The 27449-nt window shown below is 34.4% G+C and overlaps 1 protein-coding gene across 1 annotated transcript in view; it reads left to right on the top strand.

Moving 5' to 3' along the window:
• The window catches only part of LOC131842414 (probable G-protein coupled receptor 158), a 177372-nt gene that overhangs the window by 107264 nt on the left and 42659 nt on the right, over window positions 1–27449 (top strand). Inside the window, exon 4 of the mRNA XM_059190947.1 lies at window positions 23451–23574. Coding sequence (XP_059046930.1) covers window positions 23451–23574 — 124 coding nt within the window. The remainder of the gene's footprint in view (window positions 1–23450; window positions 23575–27449) is intronic.

Raw genomic sequence — 27449 nt, 5'->3', positions numbered from 1 at the left:
CGCTTTACGCCCAATGATCGCGGGTTCTATTCCTCGCACGGCACAAACATTTGTATTCATGAGTATGATTGTTTGTATCGGTCTGGGTGTTTTCTATGTATGTTATGTATGTATTTACGAAAAAAAAAATTATTGATGTACTTGTATCTGTTATCTAGTAACACCCGTAACACAAGCTTTAGATAGCTTAACTCGGGTCTAGATGGCGCTGTGTGAATTGTCCTGAGATTATTATTATTATTATTATAATTACTGTTTGACCTATGCATTTCATCACTTAACAGAGCACAAACCTACACATAATCTACAACTATATATATATATATTTATTATAATCAATTTTTTTTCGGACTATAAAGCTGTTGGCCGCAGCTGGCCTTTACAGCTTCACCATGAGATAGGGGGCAAGTGCAGATGACACTCTAAACCCGCGGAAGGACCTATGCAGCGGCTCAAGGATAACTCCCGCCTGACGGATATGACTTAGTATGAGGACACCGCTGAAATCGGTGTGAAGACCGAACCTCGGCTCAGGCCATCGTAATATCGATCCCCGTTTGAGTTGACGGGGGATCGATCAGAGGGGTACAGCTTCATCGATTTATATGACTAGCTTTTAACATAAGTTCATTAAGTATTTTTAAAGCTTTCTAAGAGAAATGTAGCATACATCTATGTGGGACACAGTTACCTAGATACATCAAAATAATAATTGCATTTAATAATGTCTAGTAAGACAAATTCAATATTGTCTACTAAGCACTGCTGTGTCTAAACTGTGTCCTGAAACCTTACATTTTCTTATTAATATTTAGTATATAAGATCATTATTTCTATGTACATATTGTCAGTCTACTATCATCTGTAATATACATCGTCTCGACCAACAACATCGTATCATTTACTCGCAACAACTATATAACTATTGCAAAATATCGATTGTTTTTAACATTAACATAAATAATCATTGCAAAATATTTCATTATATTTTACATTATATAGAAAATACAAATAATAAGAGATTCTTGTAATCAACATACTGAAAGATCAATCCACTGACATATAGTCGATTAATTTTGAATTGTTTAAACTTACCGTACATAAAATTTCTATACGCAGACCTGTAATGAAAATCATTAATAACAAAAATAAGTTACTGCAACACATTCAATATTTTACGTAAATAACGATTTAATGTCTCAATTGCAATGGAAGGCTGCATTGTCTACGGCGTTTCCCATCTTAATGGGTCTGCAGTCGGATGCTGGGAGTTATGCTGCATCTGGGATTTATTGTATCTCTCGAAAACGGCGATTATGCAAATGTTTTTTCCGCTTCGGCTGTTTTGACTTTAATGTTTGAACTACCACTTTTGATTGTTTGCAATTAGTGGTTTGTTTTCATCTTTGGTTTTGTATCTCAGTTGATCTTTGGAGAATCCAGGGTTGAATTTGTGAGAAGGGTAGTGGTAAGAGCGGGAGACGGTCAGCCGTCATTATTATATTGTATCGGTCTGGGCGTTTTCTTTGTATGTTATATATATATACATAAAAAAAAAGTGTCTATATATTTATATCAGTTATCTAGTACCCATAATACAAGCTCTGCTTAGCTTATGATTAGATGTCGCAGTATGAGTTGTCTAGTGATATTATTATTATTATTATGCTATACTATACCTGACCCGCTCAACTTCGTCTGCATTATACTTACTTGACATTGATCATAAAATTCGCCCAATTTACACCCTATCTTATTTAATTGCCTATGTTTTATTCTGATGCATAAGCTATATTATTGTAAAGTTTCGTCAAAATCTGTTCAGTAGTTTTTGCGTGAAATAGTAACAAACATCTATATATCAAACCATACTGACAAACTTTCGTGTTTATAATATTAGGAACATTATTATTTTTAAAATTTATATATTCCAATATGCTTTTATTATTTGATATAAAAAAAGCATATATACATTTAATAATCAATATATGTAAATACTAGTTGTGTCCGCGGTTAAATTTCAATATAAAATATAGCATATGTGTTATTCTAATGCATAAGCTATATTACTGAAAAGTTTCATCAAAATCCGTTCAGTAGTTTTAGCGTAAAATAGTAACAAATTTTCGCGTTTATGTTATTACTAGCTATCCATCCCGGCTTCGCACGGGTGTACATGTATTATATATAACCTTCTTTTTGAAATCTATTAAAAAACCGTTGCGTAGTTTTAAATATTTAAGCATACATAGGGACAGACAGCGACAGCGACTTTGTTTTATTCTATGTAATGACTAAGTACTCTATGTATGTGTATGTCTAAGATAAAATATATCATCTTTGAGACAAAATGCGAAGTACACGACTGTTCTGCGTCAAGTACATCGCTGGTTGTATAAATGATACTTCACAGAGGTCAAGTTCAAATACTCGAAAACGGCAAAACTGTAATCGTTATTGAATTTTCTTGTACTGTAACGTCGAATGAATTTTCATTACGTAATGAAATGGACTTCAAAATAACAACTAATTCGATAAAATATCTATATACATTTATCAAAAGTCTTCAATGCAATTCAAATAATTTTTTTCAAACGTATTATTTATAAGATATAAAAAGCCCGCGTCGGCTGACCCGTTACATGAGCTTCTTTTTACCATTTACCTTGAAGCTCGTTGACCTGGAAGGGTCCAGGGAATTTGTTACATAAATCAACATTGCCACTTGGCCGAGGAAACTTGACGTGTTATGATGACTTTACACTTATGTTACACGTGTGTTGCCAGTGATGACATACGGCACAGAGACATGGTCGCTAACGATGGGCCTCATAAATAAGCTCAAAGTCACTCAGTGGGAGTTTCTTTGCGTGATCGAATCAGAAATTAGAAGATCCGCAGAAGACCCAGAGTGACCGACATAGCCCTATGAATTGCAAAACTGAAGTGGCAATGGGCAAGGCACATAGCTCGTAGGACAGATGGCCGTTAGGGCAGTAAAGTCCTCGAGTGGCGACCGCGGACCGGAAGACGCAGCGTGGGAAGGCCTCCAGCAAGGTAGACCGACGATCTGGTCAATATCGCTGGAAGGCATTGGATGCGAGCAGCGCAGGGCCGATCGTCGTAGAGATCTTTGGGGGAGGCCTTTGTTCAGCGGTGGACGTCTTCCGGACTTTGATGATGATGATGGAATTATCTTATGTTGTTTAATTCCGCTACCATTAGTCTGCGGTATATAGTGCGGAAACCTGACCATTATGACCTCCCAGTAAATGTCATCAAGTGAAGGAGATTGATAGTAATGTGGACCAGGAACCCCATTGCCAGCAATGTACTATTTCCACCTGGAAATCATCGTGATGGTGAATTAACCACGATGGGCTAACTGACCTTATGTCATGATCATCTTATCATCCTCCAATGGTGCCTCACCAGCCTAAGCCATCACAGGCGGGTGCACCATTCCATTATCATCCATAATAGTAAAATAATATAGATTACGTCATTTATTAAAATATATTAAAACGATTATTGTCATGAGAAGATTTGCGCAGCTCTTTGTGATAATAAAATCATATTTTCATTTCACATTTTCCCTCCATAATGTACAAACATGTTCGATATAATTGCATACGAGGTTTTACCATTACATTCATCAGGAATGGATGTATGCATTATGACGTCATTCGGAATCATTATATAGATTCGTTGTACTCTGCATGCGGAATCATTGTCATTATTTTAACCATCATTGTCCATTAGGCAATGTTGAAAATATTATTCCATATATTTACGGTAATGGTATTAAATTCGCCTGTCGAGTTTTATATAAAATTCGATACTTTCATTATGAATATTATCATTTTATAAATATTACCAAATTAAATCCATTTAACAAAGTAAAACGTTAATGATACTCATAAAACACATTACTCATTAATCTACTGAAATGAACAATGATCTACTTCATATAATCATCATTATTACATAGTATAAAATAAAGTCGCTGTCCCTGTCTGTCTCTATGTATGCTTAAATCTTTAAAACTACCCAACGGATTTTGAAGCGGTTTTATTAATAGATAGTGTGATTCAAGAGGAAGGTTTATATGTATAATACATGTACCCCCGCGGGAATCCGGAGCGAGTAGCTAATATAGTAAAAAATATATACATATTGTTAGATATATCAACTCTATGTACTAGTAAAAGTATGTATTATAATAAAATAACAACTATATAACATTAATTTAACTATGTCTCTAACACAATTCACTTTAGCAATTAAAATACAACCAGCACATCCTGTGCTCAAAGACCGAATGCCGCGGCCTACAAAAACCCTCCCTTTTATACAGAGAAGATATGAGTGGGGGTTATATGCAACTAGTTTAACGATACCGAGTAATAATGAAACTACCTTCTTTTAATATAAAATATCAGATTTTTCGACAATATCGATGTGAACCCTAACAATATATCAAAACAAAAATAATTATTCATGTAGGACATTTTATGTGCCTATGAACGAATTTTTTTTTGTATTAATATTTTTCCTTACCGTCCAGTTCAGTATACAGATTCAGTTGAGAAGAACTGGCAAGAAACTTAGCTGATTTTCTTTATTTTTTCAGAGTTAGTTTATTTACTTTGTGTACATGTATAGGTGTCCATGTCTAAGAATTTTATTGGAAAATTAAATTTCCACGGTATAATTCGACGACCTCGGTAGTCTAGCGGTCTAGCACACCGCTTTACGTCCGATGGTCGCGGGTTCGATTCCTCGCACGGCACAAACATTTGTATTCATGAGTATGATTGTTTGTATCGGTCTGGGTGTTTTCTATGTATATTATGTATGTATTTACGAAGAAAAAAATTATCTATGTACTTGTATCAGTTATCTAGTACCCATAACACAAGCTTTAGCTAGCTTAACTTGGGTCTATATGGCGCTGTGTGAATTGTCCTGAGATTATTATTATTATTATTATTATTATTATTTTATTTTTTTTCCAAAAATTCTCATCTCCCCTCTTAAGGAGAGGAGATGGCAACATACCCCCGGCAGAAGCACAGTCGGCCGGGGTTCAGGGCCCCAGGGACAGAAACCGGCGTACAATGCGGGCAGAATCTAACAGCACCGCTTTCTGCATCTTTCCCGGGAGTGAACCGCCCCGGAATCCCAACCGTCTGAGATGTTGTTCCAGACTGGTTGGGATAAGACCGTTCACCGACATAACGATTGGAATGATTTCGGTGGACATCACCCCCCACATTTCGGTCACCTCGTGAGCCAGGTCGAGGTACTTTCTCTTTTTCTCAGTTTCTTTTTTTCAGTTTATTATTATTATTATTATATATTTATTTTAATCTATTTTTTTTCGGACTATAAAGCTGTTGGCCGCAGCTGGCCTTTACAGCTTCACCATACGATAGGGGGCGAATGCAGATGACACTCCAAACCAGCGGAAGGACTTATAGAGCGGCCAACAATGCCAACTCCCGCCTGACGGATATGACTTTAGTCTGAGGACACCGCTGAAATCAGTGTGTAGACCAAACCTCAGCTCAGGCCGTCGTAATATCGATCCCCGTTTGAATTTGACGGGGGATCGATCAGAGGGGTACAGCTTAATCGATTTATATGACTAGCTTTTAACATAAGTTCATTAAGTATTTTTAAAGCTTTCTAAGAGAAATGGAAATACATCTATATGGGACACAGTTACCTAGATACATCAAAATAATAATTGCATTTAATAATGTCTAGTAAGACAAATTCAATATTGTCTACTAAGCACTGCTGTGTCTAAACTGTGTCCTGAAACCTTACATTTTCCTATTGATATTTAGTATATAAGATCATTATTTCTATGTAGATATTGTCAGTTTATTACCATCTGTAATATACATCGTCTCGACCAACAACATCGTATCATTTATCCGCAACAACTACATAACTATTGCAAAATATTTCATTATATTTTACATTATATAGAAAATACAAATAATAAGAGATTCTTGTAATCAACACACTAAAAGATCATTACACTGACATATAGTCGATTAATTCTGAATTGTTTGAACTTACCGTACATAAAATTTCTATACGTAGACCTGTAATGAAAATCATTAATAACAAAAATAAATTACTGCAACACATTCAATATTTTATGTAAATAACGATTTAATGTCTCAATTGCAATGGAAGGCTGCATTGTCTACGGCGTTTCCCGTCTTAATGGGTCTGCAGTCGGATGCTGGGAGTTATGCTGCATCTGGGATTTATTATATCTCTCGAAAACGGCGATTATGCAAATGTTTTTTCCGCTTCGGCTGTTTTGACTTTAATGTTTGAACTACCACTTTTGATTGTTTGCAATTAGTGGTTTGTTTTTATCTTTGGTTTTGTATCTCGGTTGATCTTTGGAGAATCCAGGGTTGAATTTGTTAGAAGGGTAGTGGTAAGAGCGGGAGACGATCAGCCGTCATTATTATATTGTATCGGTCTGGGCGTTTTCTTTGTATGTTATAAATATATATATGTATACAATTAAAAGTGTCTATATATTTATATCGGTTATCTAGTACCCATAATACAAGCTCTGCTTAGCTTATGATTAGATGTCGCAGTATGAGTTGTCTAGTGATATTATTATTATTATTATGTTATACTATACCTGACCCGCTCAACTTCGTCTGCATTATACTTACTTGACATTTATCATAAAATTCGCCCAATTTACACCCTATCTTATTTAATTGCCTATGTTTTATTCTGATGCATAAGCTATATTATTGTAAAGTTTCGTCAAAATCTGGTCGGTAGTTTTTGCGTGAAATAGTAACAAACATCTATATATCAATCCATACTGACAAACTTTCGTGTTTATAATATTAGGAACATTATTATTTTTAAAATTTATATATTCCAATATGCTTTTATTATTTGATATAAAAAAAGCATATATACATTTAATAATCAATATATGTAAATACTAGTTGTGTCCGCGGTTAAATTTCAATATAAAATATAGCATATGTGTTATTCTAATGCATAAGCTATATTACTGAAAAGTTTCATCAAAATCCGTTCAGTAGTTTTAGCGTAAAATAGTAACAAATTTTCGCGTTTATGTTATTACTAGCTATCCATCCCGGCTTCGCACGGGTGTACATGTATTATATATATAACCTTCCTCTTAAATCACTCTATCTATTAAAAAAACCGCTTCAAAATCCGATGCGTAGTTTTAAAGATTTAAGCATAGATAGGGACAGACAGCGACAGCGACTTTGTTTTATTCTATGTATGTGTATGTCTAAGATAAAATATATCATCTTTGAGACAAAATACGAAGAACACGAGTGTTTTGCGTCAAGTACATCGCTGGTTGTATAAATGATACTTCACAGAGGTCAAGTTCAAACACTCGAAAACGGCGAAACTGTAATCGTTATTGAATTTTCTTGTACTGTAACGTCGAATTATTTTCATTACGTAATGAAATGGACTTCAAAATAACAACTAATTCGATAAAATATCTATATACATTTATCAAAAGTCTTCAATGCAATTCAAATAAATTTTTTCAAACGTATTATTTATAAGATATAAAAAGCCCGCGTCGGCTGACCCGTTACATGAGCTTCTTTTTACCATTTACCTTGAAGCTCGTTGACCTGGAAGGGTCCAGGGAATTTGTTACATAAATCAACATTGCCACTTGGCCGAGGAAACTTGACGTGTTATGATGACTTTACACTTATGATAACTGCCTAATAAATCGCCGCTATCATCCTTTCTTTTTTATTAACAATTTTTACGGCTCTGGATACAAGTTCTTCTATGATTTTCTTGATACAATATACCTCCCATAATTTCGGACGTTAGGGAAAATTTTGAATATAAAAAATTTTACGTTCATAAGCGGCTAAAATGTCTGAATTGAATAAATTATTTTTGAATTTTGAATTTTCTGAATTTTTCATGGCTGAAATATTTTTTTATCTCTGTACAAAGATACTATATTAGAATTAAGTAAAGTAACTGAAGTTATTTTTGAAAAATATTTAACTTTCATGCTATCTGTAAGAGATTATTTTAAGCGATAAGATTGTTAGCATATTTTTATATTAAGTTATTTTTTGTATATATTTTTTATATAGATAACATATCTACTACAGATATGAAATATATAAATCAACATTGCCACTTGGCCGGCAAAACTTGACGTGTTATGATGACTTTACACTTATGATAACTGCCTAATAAATCCCCGCTGTCGTCCTTTCTTTTTTTATTAACAATTTTTACGGCTCTGGATACAAGTCTTTCTATGATTTTCTTGATATTTCTCTCATCTCTATCTCTATATATCATCTCTAGTATCTCCCATAGTTTGGAAAGGTAGGGAAACAATTATAATAAAAAAAATTTGATGTTTATAAACGGCTAAAATGTTTTACATGAATAAATGATTTTTGAATTTTTTTAATTTTTCATGGCTGAAATATTTTTTGATCTCTATACAAAGATACATAAGTATATTATTACTCTATAAATTAGAATCAAGTAAAGTAACTAAAGTTAGTTTATGTAGCTACACTTTTAAAATGATTTAACTTTTACTTCCATGTTGTCTCTAAGAGATTGCTTTAAGCGATAAGACTGCTCTTTTTTAGCATATTTTTATATTAAGTTCTTTTTTGTATTTGTTTTTTTGTTATATAGAGCAAATATTATCTCCATTAAAAGAAAACTGTGAATTAAGTAATGTAACTAACGTTAGTTTATTTAAAATTTTAAAAGTCTAGATTTTGTTTTTGTTATTATTATTTATAAGTGTCGTATTATTAATATAATAATATCAAGTCATGACCTAAGGGATCTTAGTGGAGGTATTAACCACTGAGCAATAGCGTTCTTAAGCTCAGAATACTTGAAAATATTTTATTGAGTTAAGAAAATCCACGAGCCAATTCTAAAGTACGGGGCCCTTTGAATCCGACCTTACTATTCATTGACCTGGAATGGCGTACGAATTTTTTCAACCAATATGAAAATTGTTTAATGTAATCTGCGTGTAGGCAATAAGAGAGATGGGGCCACCGATAACTGGCTTGTTGGTGCGTTAATATAGATTTACTTACTTCTTTTATATAGATATTCCAAAAGGATTTGAAACGAAACGAAACAGTATCGGTCGGTAATCATAAGTGTCGAGTTTCTATGCATCTCAGATCATCAGAAACTCGACACTTATGATTACAATTAACTTAAAATTATCTTAAATGTCTTAAGTAATGTTTACAAATTTTAAAATATTGTATTCATTTCGTAGAAGAATCTCTTTGGATTACTTTCAACAGATAGCGTTCTTAATGGACCTACGCGTTATACAAAACTGTAATGTACTCTTAAATTGCTTGTACCCATAACACAAGCTCTGCTTACCATAGGATTAGATGACTCTGTTTTGTTATATTAATTATAAGTATTATATTATTAATAATATAAACTCGTGATTTAAGGGAGGGATTTGTTTAACCAATATGAAATTTAAAATTATTTAATGTATTCTGCGTGACGGATAACTGGCTTATTGGTGTGTTAAAATAGATTTACTTACTTCTTTCTGCCCATTGCCTTGCTTGACTATATTTTTCTCTCAGTACCTATTCAATATATCTTCATGAAACTGAAACCATATATAACTCTCGATAAACGAATCATAATATATGTAAAAAAGTAAATTTTTAGGGGATGGTTTTTTATAACAACCCCTAAAGTGACACTTTAAAATTTAATAAATCTTGGCGGAAAGTTCATTCCACAATCAAAATTATATTAAACTTAAAAAGAGTATATTACTCAAGAAAATAACAAACGAGATATCGTTTGTTATTTTGATTTTGATTGTGGAATGAACTTTCCGCCAAGATTTTTTCACGGGGCTACAGCATGGGGTTTTTCAAGAACCTTTCTTATAGGGTTATAATAAGGTTTTTAAAGGACGGCAACGCGCACGTGACACCATCTCTATATAATATTATAAACACGCTGTTCCCGCGACTTCATCCGCGTGGAATTTAACATTATTTTTCTTAAATAGCCTAAATTACTTCTTATTACATCAGTTACCTGCCAATAAAAGTCCCGTCAAAATCAATCCAGCCATTTCAGAGATTAGCCGGAACAAACAGACCGACAGACAGAAATTTGGTGTACGTACCGTATTTATATGCATATAGTAAAATATAGTTATTTCAATATTACAAACAGACACTCCAATTTTATTTATATGTATATATTATATATTTACCACACAATCGCTAGTATTTCATAATATTTATGAATGTTCTTACATTGGAATACAGCGACTCGAAATGAAATATGATCCGTAAATCACCCACTTAAGTAACGAGAGAGAAATGCTACATGTGCACTGTGAATATATAATGTGTTGAATAGCGAACCGTAAAATAAGATTTCATATAATTGTATGTGCAGTGTAAGAATTCATAATGTGTATTGTTACATTATGAATTCTTACATTGCACAATGTAATGAAAACTGTGAAATTAGTAGTAGTGTAAGATTTATATAATTGTATATGCATATTGATAAATCTAATCCTCCAAATAAAGATGGGTGACACTGCATGTTGTCAACTCACCCTGCCGGCCAGCGGTGGTTCTGGGCCAGACGGATAAGGTCTGCCTCGGTGTCACTGTTAGGCAAATTGTAACATCTCGGCTGGAGTTGTACAAAAATGGAAATTAAATAAATATTATAATATTAAAGTAAATTAAAAAAGGCACGGACGAATATGTCTGTGGAAAAATGTATTTAAATATAAAAAAAAAAAAGAATAGCGAACGGAACGAGATCATTAATAAAATTTAGTCAGAATATAGGCGAGATTTGAAGGAAATCCTTGCTGTTTGTTTCAAAACCATAGATTTTGAGTATACTTCTTGTTAAATCGGTTCCCTGGGGATGTATCCCGAGAGATATTTTTCTTATGTCATCACAGATCACGGACAAAAGTAAGGAGTTACGAGCGCACCTGGATTTCTGCTATGGCGGCTGCAGGAACCGATTAACTGGTCACCTCACAATACGCGTGGCGGAATTAGTGTATATATAGAGATGCTAACTCGTAATAAACATGACTCGAGTTACCTGACTTGCGTTAAGTTTGTATTTACAAAAAAATATCTTTGTATTTATATCAGTTGTCTAGTACCCATAACATAAAATCTGCTTAGCTTAGGACTTGATGATGCTGTGTGAATTGAATGATGACCAGTGGTTCAATATTACTCTTGAAAACAGTAGCTTGCATGTCTATACCTATGTATGTTTTGATTTTAAAAAACTACTCAGATTTTGATGATTTATTTTAATAGACAAAATAGATAGAGTAACTCAAGAGGAAGGTTTAAGCTATATAACATCCCACTACTGAGCACGTATCTTTACTCGCGTGATAACCTGTAGAAGACGCGGGCGAAGCCGCGGGCGGAAAGCTATTTATGTATAAAATAGGGTACTTAAAAGACGAAAGAAATATAATATATTTTATGGCCTGAATACCACCTACATTTATAATCTGACAGGTTCCCTCATATGCCTTCATATAACTAAATATATATATAGATATAGATAACATATCTACGAACGATACGTGTCTAATTTACCTTATGAAACTAACATTTCAGTTATTTATTGCTAGTTTGCGGAAAGCATGCCCAATGAACGACGCAGTATCTTCATTATATAGTATAAAACAAAGTCGCTGTCTCTGTCTGTCTGACCCTATGTATGCTTAAATCTTTAAAACTGCGCAATGGATTTTGAAGCGATTTTTTAATAGATAAAGTGATTCAATAGAAAGGTTTATATATATATTACATGAATACCCGTGTAAAGCCGGGGCGAGTAGCCAGTCTTATATATAAAATCTCGTGTCACAATATTTGTTATCATACTCCTCCGAAACGGCTTGACCGATTTTTATCAAATTTTATATGCATATTCAGTAGGTCTGAGACTCGACTACTATCTCTTTTTCATACCCCTAAGTGTCCACCAACAAACAACCACTACAAATATATACAACTCTAAATTTTCACCCTGCTATCACCGTGTGTAAATAAAATAGAGGTTCATTTTTTAATAGCGATTTTAATTAATATGGCAAAAACAAAAGCCAAATTCTGTATATAATACTAGTTGTGCCCTCAGTTTTACCCGCGTGAAATTTATAGCCCATGTGTTATTCTAATGTATAGGCTATATTATTATAAAGTTTCATTAAAATCCATCCAATAGTTTTTGTGTGACAAAGTGTGACAAACATCCATCCACCTACACTCACAAACTTTCGCGTTTATAATATTAGTACGATGTTTATTCAAATAAACTTAACGAAAACTCTTTTGCGTAATTTCTTTTTATTAATTATTATTAAATAACAATAACCTAATAAGTATTGTTAATGCATTCAATAGGAAACAAATTTTATTGAATTACTTATGTTATATACCAAATTGAACTGTTTGATGGACATAACATAATTTACATTAATTATATCCATCTATGAAAATCACAGTATATTTATGTAAGTATATCGCTGCATGTATAATTTATTTGTACTTTGATACCAGAATCAATATCAGATATTCAACATCCGTTTACATCTGTATTATGAATTTAATTAACTATGTTTTTTATAATTACACATTTCTGACATTCACTGAACTTTTACACGAAACGTTCTTTTACACGCGATCATCGTGCGCGATCGCGCGCGATTCAGCGCGGGAAAAACATTGCGCGCAATCGCGAGCGATTGCAACTATTTTTGTAATCACACTAGTGCGCGTGATTGTTTTCATCTACAATATTTATTCCAAAAGCACGTTTAAGTATTATTAAATCATCAATAACTCAATAATTATGTCTTGACTCTGTAGTCCAATGTCCGCCATTTTAAAATAGTAATTAATTATTACAAAAAGGCACTAAAATACGCATTATTGAAGGACACGGGAATACACCAGTTAGCAGCGCTCGCGGTGTTTCTCGTTCTCTTTGTCTAATTTTACATACTCATTCTTGTCTGCGTGAAAACCGATTCGTGCCTGAAATAATATACAATCTATACACGTAAGAGCATGGTTACTGCTAAATAATAACAATAACAGATTTATTTCCATATTCATTGTTTAATTGGGCGTTAATATTCAGTGCAACCTTAGTGGCAAGTTCAATCTTCTCCAGCATCAACGATGGTCTGACAACGTCGGGGCATGCCTTCAGTTTACTGTATATTTTTTTGAGAAGACTTCCAAATTTTCTGAATATGTCGAGAAATTTGGTCCAAATTTCATGGCTCTGAAGCAAAGATGTATCATAATTAGCAGACACACTTTTTCTATTAGACTTGCATCTGGTGACTGAGATGGCCAATATCCTATGGTAACAATCCAATTTTCTTTACTTGTATAGATTATTTTCTGTTGCTAACTAAAATATAATATAATTTATCGAAACCTCGTGTTACAAGAAACATCAAAATGGACTGTCAGGACCAATCCAACGATACTTCAATTATTAAAATCCATCCGTCCGCTTATGATTTATGAGGGAATAAAGAAAACGGACGAATATACTTGTACTTAGATGAACACGGAAAACATTACGTCTGAGGGGAAGCTGTATAAAAATAAACTTAATCCCGCCAATTCTGTTATATTACTTGAAAGAATAAATATTTGGTACCGCAAAAAAATAAACGTAAATCTATAATCCGTAGTTTTTGCATAAAATAGTTACTAACATTCATCCATATAAACTTTCACGTTTAAATTAGTAAGATTAGAATTCTGCAAATATTCATCAACAGTTCAGTAACATCCTTTTAATTATCAGCATTTATTTTAACATACGAACATATGTATTATACTTATTTTCCTTTTTTATTATATGCAGCGTTCGGGAAGCTCCGATATATCTTTTCGTCTAAATTTCCACAGTGTCACAAGACGAAGGTTTACGACCAATGAGTGTTGCTAGTGATGACTTACGGCACAGAGACGTGGTCGCTAACTATGGGCCTCATGGACAAGCTCAGAGTCACTCAGAGGGCAATGGAGAGGGCCATGCTCAGATTTTCTCTGCGTGATCGAATCAGAAATGAGGAAATCCGCAGAATAACCAGAGTGACCGACATAGCCCGAAGAATTACGACACTGAAGTGCCAATGGGCTGGGCATATAGCTCGTAGGACAGATGGCCGTTGGGGCAATAAAGTCCTCGAGTGGCGACCACGGACCGGAAGGCGCAGCATGGGAAGGCCTCCAGCAAGGTGGGCCGACGATCTGGTCAAGATCACTGGAAGGCATTGGATGCGAGCAGCGCAGGACTGATTGTCGTGGAGATCTTTGGGGGAGGCCTATGTCCAGCAGTGGACGTCTTCCGGACGATGTTGATTATATCAGGCAATTCATTATATATTTTCATTTACGTATGCTAGGCCTTTTTCGGACTGTAACACTGTTGGCCGCAGCTGGCCTTTACAGTTTCACCGCACGATATAGGAGGTGAGTGCAAATGGCACTCAATAGGTGCCATTTCCGTCCCAAATCCGCAAAATAACTTCTCGCTGAAGGCCAACTCCCGCCTGACGGATATGACTTTATTCTGAAGGCACCGGGCTGAGAACTATGCATTTTTAATTTTAATATTGGTTACACTGAATATTTTTGTGATGTGATTCGTAATTGTATTAAAAATCGTATGAAAGCGAAGACAATCGTTTTATGTGCTTGTTCTACATATCACATGTTATCGACTCGCCTATTTTATGAGCAGAAAACCTTAAAATTTATTAGCATGCCAAGGAGGCTCTAAAAATATTGCAAAACAAGCGTTATCTAACATTTTATGGCATCTCGAGTATATTTCGGGAGAAGAGCCAAAAGGATCAGTCGACTGTTAAACTACATACAGTATATTAGTTCGACTAAAATATACGTAGAAATTATATTAAGATTTATGAACAAAATCTCGTCTCTCGTGTTAAAAATAATATATATAGTATCATAATTTAAAATAAATGTCTTTATATACCCTCTCCTGTATCTCTTTTGTTTGACTATATTTATATCTATTATCGCCTTGTCATTTGTGTGCTATCTCTTATGTGTATTTATGTATATTAATTTATATCAATTTATTATATATTTAGTATTATATCATATAATAAATCGTGTACAACACGGCAATACACCACCCCAGGTCTTGAGCTGAAAAACAGCGCTGCAGCGCTCCAGCCGCTGCAGCATTATGCTGAGCACGGACCTATTCAGTAGATGCTTCGACAGACATGCACACACACGTAATTTGTGTACTGTTTTTTTTAATTGTCGCACTGTTTGTTATTCTTTTTTTTGTTTGTTTAATGTGTGTTTTAGTTTTTTTTCCACTGAATAAATATCATTTCATTTCATATGTAATTTCAGGTATACTAACATAGGCTAAGTATAATTGTTAGTAACAAATTAGATCTTTGTTATCTGAAAAATGAAATTATTATTATTATTAAATAGAACTACCACTAACTAAATAGAGCGACCATTCGGTCACCCCAAAACAAATAAAGCTAGAGTTACAATACAATTTAATGGTAATTAATTGGGCATGGTTTTCAAGCGGTGACCTTGCGGGTTGGTCCTCCCTGTTGCAGAAAGTCGATGATGCAGGTACCTAGGGAGCGTCCCTCGTCAATCTACAGGGTATGGCCGTTGTGTAATTAAAATTGACCAATAAAATCTTAATGAGAAAGCAGTAAACTGCTCGATGACCGAGAGTAACATAAAATCTTCGAGAACATTTCAAATTATATAACTCTGGGTATTCTTTTTCTGAAGTTCTGCAGCATTTTGCACATCCTTTTAGATAGTGCAAATCGCAATACTAAATATGCCACTAGTAAATTACTGTTTATAATAACAGACAGAGATAATATCTACGAAAGGGATGGGGGCTGTTAATGTGGACTATTGATTACATTGCTAGCAATGTACGAGGTCAGGTTGACCTCCACATGGAAAACCACCACTGGAAATCATCATGTTAATTTCATTTTCTCCCTGTTCATCTTACCATCAACCATGGTGTCCTGCCAGCGTCAAGCTATAGCGAAGGCATATATAGCACTAATTTAAAAAAAATACACAGAACATCTTCTAGTCTCAAACTAAGTAAAGCTTATAGGTACTATAGAACTGATACAAATACTTAAATATGTAATTTTTGTAAATCTTAATAATTTACTTAGAAAACATCCAGATCAATATAAATAGGCACTATATAAAATCTATGTATATCACTGTATAATAAGTTTCTACTAATTGAATAAAAATACAGCTACGACCTTATACTGATCCAATCCTATTCATTCATTTATTCGTAATTTAAGAGCTACGCTCTTGTCGGTGGAGCTCTTGCCACTTTTCGCGATCTACCGTCGTATAAACAAAAAAATTACATATCTCTATAAACCGTACGAAAAATATCTTAACAATGTGTTGTTATATTAATTAATACAGCGCCATCTAGTTTTAGTGGTATAAAAAAATATTGACTCGAACGGTCACACCTATGATGTTTGCATTTCATGACTTTTTCTTCTGCACGTGATCAGCTAGTGTAGAAATATAGATAGGGTTATAATTCCTCGGCACAGTAAGATCGGTCCGTAAAGCTTGTGAAGACACCAGGAGGTTTCTTCACTTCTAAGAGGAGCTTGGCTGGCTACTTTAGTAATCCCGGATCTACATCTTAACGGTACACACCAGAGGCTAAATGCAGAAATAGACTCCAACATACACATAATATATGATAGGGTTGGAAAGAACTTGGCTGGCTACTTTAGTAATCTCGGATCTACATCTTAACGGTACACACCAGAGGCTAAATGCAGAAATAGACTCCAACATACATATATAATAGGGTTGGGAAGAACTTGGCTGGCTACTTTAGTAATCTCGGATCTACATCTTAACGGTACACACCAGAGGCTAAATGCAGAAATAGACTCCAACATACATATATAATAGGGTTGGGAAGAACTTGGCTGGCTACTTTAGTAATCTCGGATCTACATCTTAACGGTACATACCAGAGGCTGAATGCAGAAATAGACTCCAACATACAAATAAGATAGGGTTGGGAAGAACTTGGCTGGCTACTTTAGTAATCTCGGATCTACATCTTAACGGTACACACCAGAGGCTAAATGCAGAAATAGACTCCAACATACATATATAATAGGGTTGGGAAGAACTTGGCTGGCTACTTTAGTAATCTCGGATCTACATCTTAACGGTACACACCAGAGGCTAAATGCAGAAATAGACTCCAACATACATATATAATAGGGTTGGGAAGAACTTGACTGGCTACTTTAGTAATCTCGGATCTACATCTTAACGGTACACACCAGAGGCTAAATGCAGAAATAGACTCCAACATACATATATAATAGGGTTGGGAAGAACTTGGCTGGCTACTTTAGTAGTCTCAACTCTAAATGTCAACGGCCCAAACGAGAGGCTAAATGCAGAAAAAGAGTCCAACATACGCAATTAACATAAGATAAGAGTTGGGAAGAATTTGGCTAGCTACTTTAGTAGTCTCGACTCTAAATGTCAACGGCCCAAACGAGAGGCTAAATGCAGAAAAAGAGTTCAACATACGCAATTAACATAAGATAAGAGTTGGGAAGAATTTGACTAGCTACTTTAGTAGTCTCGACTCTAAATGTCAACGGCCCAAACGAGAGACTAGATGCAGAAATAGAGTGAACATATATAATAGACATAAGATAGAGTTGGGAATATCTTGGCTGGCTACTTTAGTAGTCTCAATTCTAAATGTGAACGGCCCAAACGAGAGACTAGATGCAGAAATAGAGTGAACATATATAATAGACATAAGATAGACTTGGGAATATCTTGGCTGGCTACTTTAGTAGTCTCAACTCTAAATGTCAACGGCCCAAACGAGAGACTAGATGCAGAAATAGAGTGAACATATATAATAGACATAAGATAGACTTGGGAATATCTTGGCTGGCTACTTTAGTAGTCTCAACTCTAAATGTCAACGGCCCAAACGAGAGGCTAAATGCAGAAAAAGAGTCCAACATACGCAATTAACATAAGATAAGAGTTGGGAAGAATTTGGCTAGCTACTTTAGTAGTCTCGACTCTAAATGTCAACGGCCCAAACGAGAGGCTAAATGCAGAAAAAGAGTTCAACATACGCAATTAACATAAGATAAGAGTTGGGAAGAATTTGACTAGCTACTTTAGTAGTCTCGACTCTAAATGTCAACGGCCCAAACGAGAGACTAGATGCAGAAATAGAGTGAACATATATAATAGACATAAGATAGAGTTGGGAATATCTTGGCTGGCTACTTTAGTAGTCTCAATTCTAAATGTCAACGGCCCAAACGAGAGACTAGATGCAGAAATAGAGTGAACATATATAATAGACATAAGATAGAGTTGGGAATATCTTGGCTGGCTACTTTAGTAGTCTCGACTCTAAATGTCAACGGCCCAAACGAGAGACTAGATGCAGAAATAGAGTGAACATATATAATAGACATAAGATAGAGTTGGGAATATCTTGGCTGGCTAATTTAGTAGTCTCGACTCTAAATGTCAACGGCCCAAACGAGAGACTAGATGCAGAAATAGAGTGAACATATATAATAGACATAAGATAGAGTTAGGAATATATTGGCTGGCTACTTCAGTAGTCTCAACTCTAAATGTCAACGGCCCGAACGAGAGGTTAAATGCAGAAATAGAGTCCAACATACGCAATGCATATAACTTAGGTTTAACAATATAAGCTAGCGGACTGAATAAATGATCTCATTCGCCATATTTAGATTTACTGGGTCAGCCATCTAAATATGGCAAACGGGATCATTACGTGACTTTGGAACTTTTACGAAGCGTGTCATAATATTTATGTTTTCAGCTTTTGTTGCATTATTTGCAGATTACATTATTCTCTCAATTTATAATAAATATATGAATATATAGCTACTTCGTCTGAATTTGAGATAAAATTTTCTCTATATAAAACCCTATTTCATCCCCAACTTCATCCCCTACATGATTTTTGTGATAGATAGAAATAGACAACCTTTTTCTATTCTTCTAAAACGATCTATGTTCAAATCAAAGTTCATTAAAATCCGTTCAGTCGATTAATTGTGAAAAGATAATAGAGACATATACACTTTCGCATTTATCATTTTAGTATAGAAGTATGGATATAGTAGGGATATTCATACAAATAAATAAAATCGAAATGTTTGAGTGTAATTTCAAATTACCAGCCTTTCATAAAATGAATATTAAATACGGTCCTTATATGAAAGAAATAAGTTTATTTTTGTGTGTCTGTCTTTCTATCTATCTGTTTTTGCTATTCTCTAAAACGGCTGGACTGACTTTGATGGGACTTTCACTCGCAGATAGCTAATGTTATGAGGAGTAACTTACTAAGGATACTTGTATTTAATTTAATGAAAAAATATTAAATTCAAACAGACGGAATCACAGGTAACAGCTATACAGTATGTATATCTTTTATACTTATAAATAATACTTAACTCGTAAATATTTTAAACTTCATTTTCTAGTGTGTGAATGTCGTTCTAGTGGACGGTATGACAATTTAACTTTTTCTATTTACTCATCCGAGCAAATATACTTAATATTGCAGCAACGGGTTTATCAAAGAAAAATACTTTCCAAGAAAACACATTTTAATATTTAAATTTTTAAGCGTGGGACGCTCTTACGTGAAGATGTAGAGTAACAGACTTCGCTTTTCATTGAGTATTTGATCACTTTTAGGACTGTATACAACAAACTTCTTATATATACATGTATCAACAATACATATACAGCTATAAATAAAACTGAATGCATATGCCAGTCATTGAACTTTCGCAAAAAAACCTTCGGATATATTTTGTCATCGCACCGCTCGCTATCGACAGGAAATTCCTGGACAGTGCGGTTTTGTAGGAGCTTCCTCCCGAGTGCTTAGATTGTGGAATGAACTACTTACCGTTTGGTTACTTTATCTTACGGTTTTCTCTATAGACACTTACGGTTTTTCACGAAGGTTATATTAATGGTTCTTTATCACACCGCCCGCTATAGACAAGGAATTCAAGCCCACACGCTGGAACGTAAGTGGTCTCGGACAGTGCGGTTTTAGAGGAGTTTTCTCCCGAGTAATTAGATTGTACAATGAGCTACTTACCGTTTGGGTTCTCCATCTTACGGTTTTCTCTATAGATACTTGAGGTTTTTCACGAAGGTTATATTAAGCGTTCTTCATAGCACTGCTCGCTATAGACAGGGAATTCATCCCCACATGCTGGAACCTAAGTGGTCTCGGACAGTGCGGTTTTAAGGCAGCTTCGTCCCGAGTACCTAGATTGTACAATGAGCTACTTACCGTTTGGGTTCTCCATCTTACGGTTTTCTCTATAGATACTTGGGGTTTTTCACGAAGTTTATATTAAGGGTTCTTTATCACACCGCTCGCTATAGACAAGGAATTCAAGCCCACACGCTGGAACGTAAGTGGTCTCGGACAGTGCGGTTTTAAAGGAGCTTCGTCCCGAGTACTTAAATTGTACAATGAGCTACTTACTGTTTGGGTTCTCCATCTTACGGTTTTCTCTATAGATACTTGAGGTTTTTCACGAAGGTTATATTAAGGGTTCTTCATAGCACCGCTCGCTATAGACAGGGAATTCATATCCACACGCTGAAACCTAAGTGGTCTCGGATAGTGCGGTTTTAAAGGAGCTTCGTCCCGAGTACTTAAATTGTACAATGAGCTACTTACTGTTTGGGTTCTCCATCTTACGGTTTTCTCTATAGATACTTGAGGTTTTTCACGAAGGTTATATTAAGGGTTCTTCATAGCACCGCTCGCTATAGACAGGGAATTCATCGCCACACGCTGAAACCTAAGTGGTCTCGGACAGTGCAGTTTTAAAGGAGCTTCGTCCCGAGTACTTAAATTGTACAATGAGCTACTTACCGTTTGGGTTCTCCATCTTACGGTTTTCTCTATAGATACTTGAGGTTTCTAATACATTAAGGGTTCTTAAGGGTTGTTCATTGCACCGCTCGCTATAGACAAGGAATTCAAGCCCACACGCTGGAACGTAAGTGGTCTCGGACAGTGCGGTTTTAGAGGAGTTTTCTCCCGAGTACTTAGATTGTACAATGAGCTACTTACCGTTTGGGTTCTCCATCTTACGATTTTCTCTATAGATACTTGAGGTTTCTAATACATTAAGGGTTCTTAAGGGTTGTTCACGCGCATGTGCACCCCTAATGCCACAGGCATTCATAGACTATGGTGAAATGATAAAAAATATCAAAGTACAGAAGCGTTTAAATTCTTCGTTACCAACATATAATTATGTATATTACTTGTTATTAAAAACCAGACAATCCTATTCGTTTCTATTAATCAGTAAAATACGTCACGAATCACTCGAAAAGGTGTATTATGTATGTATGTAAGGGTACGATGATTTGTATTAGAGATATATGTATCAAGGAATCGAACCCTCGACCATCGGAAGTAAGGCAGTGTGCTAAACCGTTAGACCGGCGAAGATATCAAATGAATGTACTCATTTTTATATTATTTGTTAGGGTGTTCTAAAACCATAATAATAATAATAATAATAATAATCTCAGGACAATTCACACAACGCCATCTAGACTCAAGTTAAGCTAGCTAAATCTTATTAAATGGGTAATATGTGTATATACATAAATATATGTACATATATTAGGTTATGGAACAAACTACCAGTAGAGATACAGGAAAGTCCATCAATTGGTTGTTTTAAGAAAAGTTTGAAATCACACTATTTATCGACCTTAGTATGATTAGTTTCATCATGTATTTTATTATTTGTATTTTGTGTAATATATGTAGATATCTATAGTAATTGTATATGTAGTGTATATATATATAACTTTTATTAATGTTTATTTTATTTATTATTGTATATATTATTATAATATAATTAGAACTTTATTTAATTTGTTGAATTTTAAATGTTTTATTTTTCTCAACTTTTGGACATTTCAACATAATAGTGTTAATTGTACAGGTGTTACCTACTCACTACTAGCTATGCCACATTGTTGGGTTGACTGGTAGAGATCTCTCTTAGAGATAAGTCCACCTTTGCTCACTCTGTATATGTTTAAGTTTACAACTGTATTTAAAAGTGCAATAAAGAATATATATATATATATATATATATACATAAATTTATAGATCAATCGGGGTCATTTCCGCTGCCACCAATCGTGCAATTAAAATACATTTAAATATAAAATCCATTCCGGGACATTGATTTTAATTTACGCCTGCAATACGTTTTCATTGAAGGCCGATAAATAAACATTTGAACTATAACTCCCATTGCACTGTTGATAAACATATATTGTATGGCAATTTTACTATTATACTATACTAGCTTTTACCCGCGGCTTCACTCGCATTGAATATAAAAATACTTGTTTTTTTTTAATAAAAAGTAGATACTCTATGTTCATTGTAATACCTCCAAGTACAAAATTTCATGATGATCGGTTTAGTAGTTTTCGCGTGAAAGCGTAACAAACATCCCTACTGTCATATTTATTAAAGAAGTAGCTGTACCCGCGACTTCGTCCGCGGGGAATTTAACTTTATTTTTCTAAAATTAATGTAGCCTAATTTACTCCTTATTACATCTGCTACTTGCCAAAAGAAGTCCCATCAAAATAGGTCCAGCCATTTCAGAGATTAGCCGAAACAAACAGACAGACAGACATTGTAAAAAATGTTATTTTGGTGTATGTACCGTATTTATATTCATATGCAAGTAGTATAAAACTGTTGTTTCAATATTACAAACAGACACTCCAATTTTATTTATATGTATAAATTTTTAGTCAAAGTCATGGTTATCTGTCATCCGTGTGGTCAGATATGGCCATAAAATAAAACCCTGAACAATTAACACAGCGCCATCTAGTGCCTCATCAAGCAGAACTTGTATGGGTATTAGACAACTGATATAAATACATGGATACATTTTTTTTTTAAATAAATACATATAATACATAGAAAACACCCAGACCGATACAAACAATCATACTAATGAATACAAATGTTTGTACCGTGCGAGGAACTGAACCCACGACCATCAGATAGTAAAGCGGTGATAAACCACCGAGGCTGTACATACATGTACGAAGCCAGGCCGAATAGCTAGTAATACCTAATTAAGTGACGGTTATTCTCCACAGGGGCACGAGTGGCATCGACATCGATCTACGAAGAGTGGACATTGATCAGTGTCCGCTGAAACCTGGCTCATCGCAACTTAACATCTTCGCCGGCACCGACAAGTGCAAGAAGAAAACAACCGAGGTAATATTTTCTATATGACTTGTATAGCAAACAAACAGACATCATCATCATCATCATCATCATCATCGCAGCCCGGAAGACGTCCACTGCTGGACGTAGGCCTCCCCCAATGATCTCCACGACGATCGGTCCTGCGCTGCTCGCATCCAATGCCTTCCAGCGATTTTGACCAGATCGTCGGTCCACCTTGCTGGAGGCCTTGCTGCGTCTTCCGGTCCGTGGTCGCCACTCGAGGTCTTTACTGCCCCAACGGCCATCTGTCCTACGAGCTATGTGCCCTGCCCATTGCCACTTCAGAGTCGCAATTCTTCGGGCTATGTCGGTCACTCATAGAACCCATCAAATAATACCACTCTGTAACTATATAAAAAAAATGTTACTGTCTGTATATAAAAAGTATATGAGAAATAGGTAAACATAAAAAATTATAACATACAACCGATTTAAAAAAAAAAAGATCGTCATAAATAGATACATTTGTATATGTATTTGTATGTTACACAATATTTTCAAGGAATAAATGTTATACAGTGTAAAATATATATGTGTAATAAGAACTCAGTACATCATTACATAGTATAAAACAAAGTCGCTGTCGCTGTCTGTCCGTCCCTATGTATGCTTAAATGTTTAAAACTACGCAACGTATTTTGAAGCGGTTTTTTTGTAACAGATAGAGTGATTCAAGAGGAAGTTTTATACATATAATACATGTACACCCGTGCGAAGCCGGGGCAAATAGCTAGTAAATGATAAATCTCAGGACATTTAATCACATATAGCTAACCAGAGCTTGTATTATTGGTACTAGATAATTGTTACAAATACTTAAATACCTTTTTTATAAATAGGTACATAATTCGCATAGACACTCATACTGATACAAACAATCATACTCATGACTACAATTATTTGTCCTAGGAATCGAATCCGCGATCAGAAAGTAAGGTTAAACAGCTAAACCGCTAGTTAAGTACGCCGTCAAAATAGTATAAATTAAAAATCCATAAGAAAAAAAAGAAAGAACGAAAAATATTTTATTCAGTGCAATGTAAAAAATACATAAACATAAGATATCACAAAAAGATAAAATTATTAATAAAAAGATATATACGTCTATGCACACAATAAAAAGATAAAATGTTTCTTCTACTGTGGTATAAAAATATTCATGATTCGTCCAACTTGTACATCATCTGGCAAAAACACGGTACGTGTATGAACTTGGGGCCATGAATAATGCGTTTTGCATATTACATTAGAGGAAACGTTGAACACCGTAATTTGCGCCTCAGTAAAGGAAACCGAGACGTGTGTTACTTCTGGATTGTCCTTTCCATATTTCATATTGTTTCATTCACAAATGTTATCTGATTGAACAGAGATTAAGTGAGTAGCGGTTTCTATATTGATTGTCGCATGCCTAATCCTTGTTGTTAATTAAATATAAGTAAATCAATATTTATTTAAAAGAGCAACTCACAAGTTTCTTGCTTATTCTTCTTGTGATGAATCTGCATTCCGAATAAGCGGCTGAATAAAAAAACTTGACTATTCAAAAGTGCTTATATTAAGTTTATTTGAGTAAAGATTATGTATTTCTATTATCTATCTAATGTAACAAATCTCGTTACACAATAACACGTCAATAGTGATTACATTTTTTTTCTAAGATAATTATGTCACAATTATAATTTTAGTATTCAAAATAATAAATTAAATAATATATAACATACTAATAAAAGTCACTTAATGGAAAGTGTCTTAATTTTACATTGGAATTCAGATATCCGTCATATTGTAAAAAGGATGTTGCTCGCAATATGATTTTATTTTGTTCTTAAATTCTGTTGATGTCAATTCCATTGTTTTATTTGATAGTTTATTGTACATTTTTATTTTTAAGTAAATACCTTGTTTTATTGTTTTTGCAAGTCGTAATCTTTCTAATTCTAATTTATATACTGTTTTAAATTTGACGCAGTCATTATTTATATGTATAATTAGTAAAAACCACGTTTTATATATATTTGCTGAGTTCCCGATATTTCGACAGTGTTTAATGCAAATACAAACTAAAATTAAATGGTTGTACAATAATTTCACAAATTAATACAAAGTGTGGCCTCCTCAGTTATGGACAATTTACTGGCACCGATTATTCATAGAATCGATGTTAATGTTATCCTGCGGCAATTGCTCCCAATGAAATTTTAGTAAGTCCATCAGTTGTTGAGTTGTTGTCACTCCATCCAAGTCCTATAAAACACATCTCTGGAGCATGTCCCATGCATGCTCGATGGTATTGAGATCTAGTACTAGTAGATACTAGGATATTTTCCCTTGCCAAGTACTCCCGTGTGTGCAAAGCTGTATGTGAATGCGCATTGTCATTGATCAGAATAAAATATACGCTATAAATCCTCTCCTATCGATCCCCCGTCCTTAGATTACAGTCGTATCCATCAGACGGGAGTTGGCCTTTAGCCTTTTCATAAGTCCTTCCGCGGGTTTGGAGTGTCATTTACACTCGCTCCTTGTAGTCCGGCGATTCTGTAAAGGCCAGCTGCGGTCAGCAGCATTAGAGTAGTCCGAAAAAAAGGCTATGAATTTTATGCGTGTAAAACCGCGTACAAAGCTCGTATTTCAATAATCAATTGTGTGACTATACTAATTACAAAAATTAGATATTATTAGTGTATTAATTTTTAAGTTTAAAAGTTTATAATAATTTTGGTTGTTTTAATATGGGATAATTATGAAATCATTTCCGTACACTTAATCAGCGGGCCTAACCGCAAAATGTTAACCAAAAGTTAACCAAAAACTTAATGACGTTTAACTTGAAATGTGAGGTTATGTTATTAACGATCATTATCATTAATTACTGATTATGTATATTTAAACGGTTAATATAATTATTAAACTGAACGAAATAAATAATGCACAAGAACTAAATATAATTCAAATTGATTGTTGGAAACTGCAACAAAAATAATTACAAAACCCTTTTTAGTAATTTATAGAAATTTATAGAAATAGAAATAATTTTTATTCAAATAAACTTATTATAAACACTTTTGAATAGTCATATTTTTTTTTAATCAACCACTCATTTGGACTTCTGTCCTAGCAACAAAAAACAAATATATATTCAATATATATTTTTTATAATAATATATTCAACTTATTCGCTTATTTCGGAACCCAATCCAATAAGATTGTCTCTGATGTGATCGCATAAATCCTGCAAAGAGATTCAGAGAATCTATATAAGGTACAAATCTGCCTTGTTTGTTACGCTGAAACTTTTCCATAACAATACTGAGTCGGGAAAAGAGTTAATTTCACATACGGTTGGCTTACGCGACGCTTTGGCGGATCAGAGGTTCGGGATCTCACGATTTACAAGTTATACAATTTTAGCTAAATTCGATATTTGCAAACATCAGTCATATATTTATATTTATTTATTCGATTAGGTAGGTATTATTTTGCGGAGTGGTTTTTTTAATGGTAATTAGTTAATGGATTTACATTATTTTGATTATTTCCGCTATCATAAACATGTGGGAGAGGTTTCCAAAATTTATTGCCTAATATGCTAATGGTAATGCAACGAATTAAACAAAATAATATATTGTGATAGATGACCTCGGTGAGACCAGACCGATACAAACAATCATACTCATGAATACAAATGTTTGTTCCGTGCGAGGAATCGAACCCGCGACCATCGGAAGTAAAAATAACCGTCCCTGATATAAAATCGAAGAGAGCATCTTTTATAGTCGTCGGTTATACACTTGTAAGACACGTAGAAAACATCCTTATACATACGTCATATATACGTCAATAAGATACTATTTAATGAC

This window comes from Achroia grisella, unplaced genomic scaffold, assembly GCF_030625045.1.
Source record: "Achroia grisella isolate CSIRO2021 unplaced genomic scaffold, CSIRO_AGI_Agris_v1 utg2183, whole genome shotgun sequence".
In the NCBI taxonomy this organism is placed as follows: Eukaryota; Metazoa; Arthropoda; class Insecta; order Lepidoptera; family Pyralidae; genus Achroia; species Achroia grisella.
This window is presented reverse-complemented; position numbering and strand designations above follow the sequence as displayed.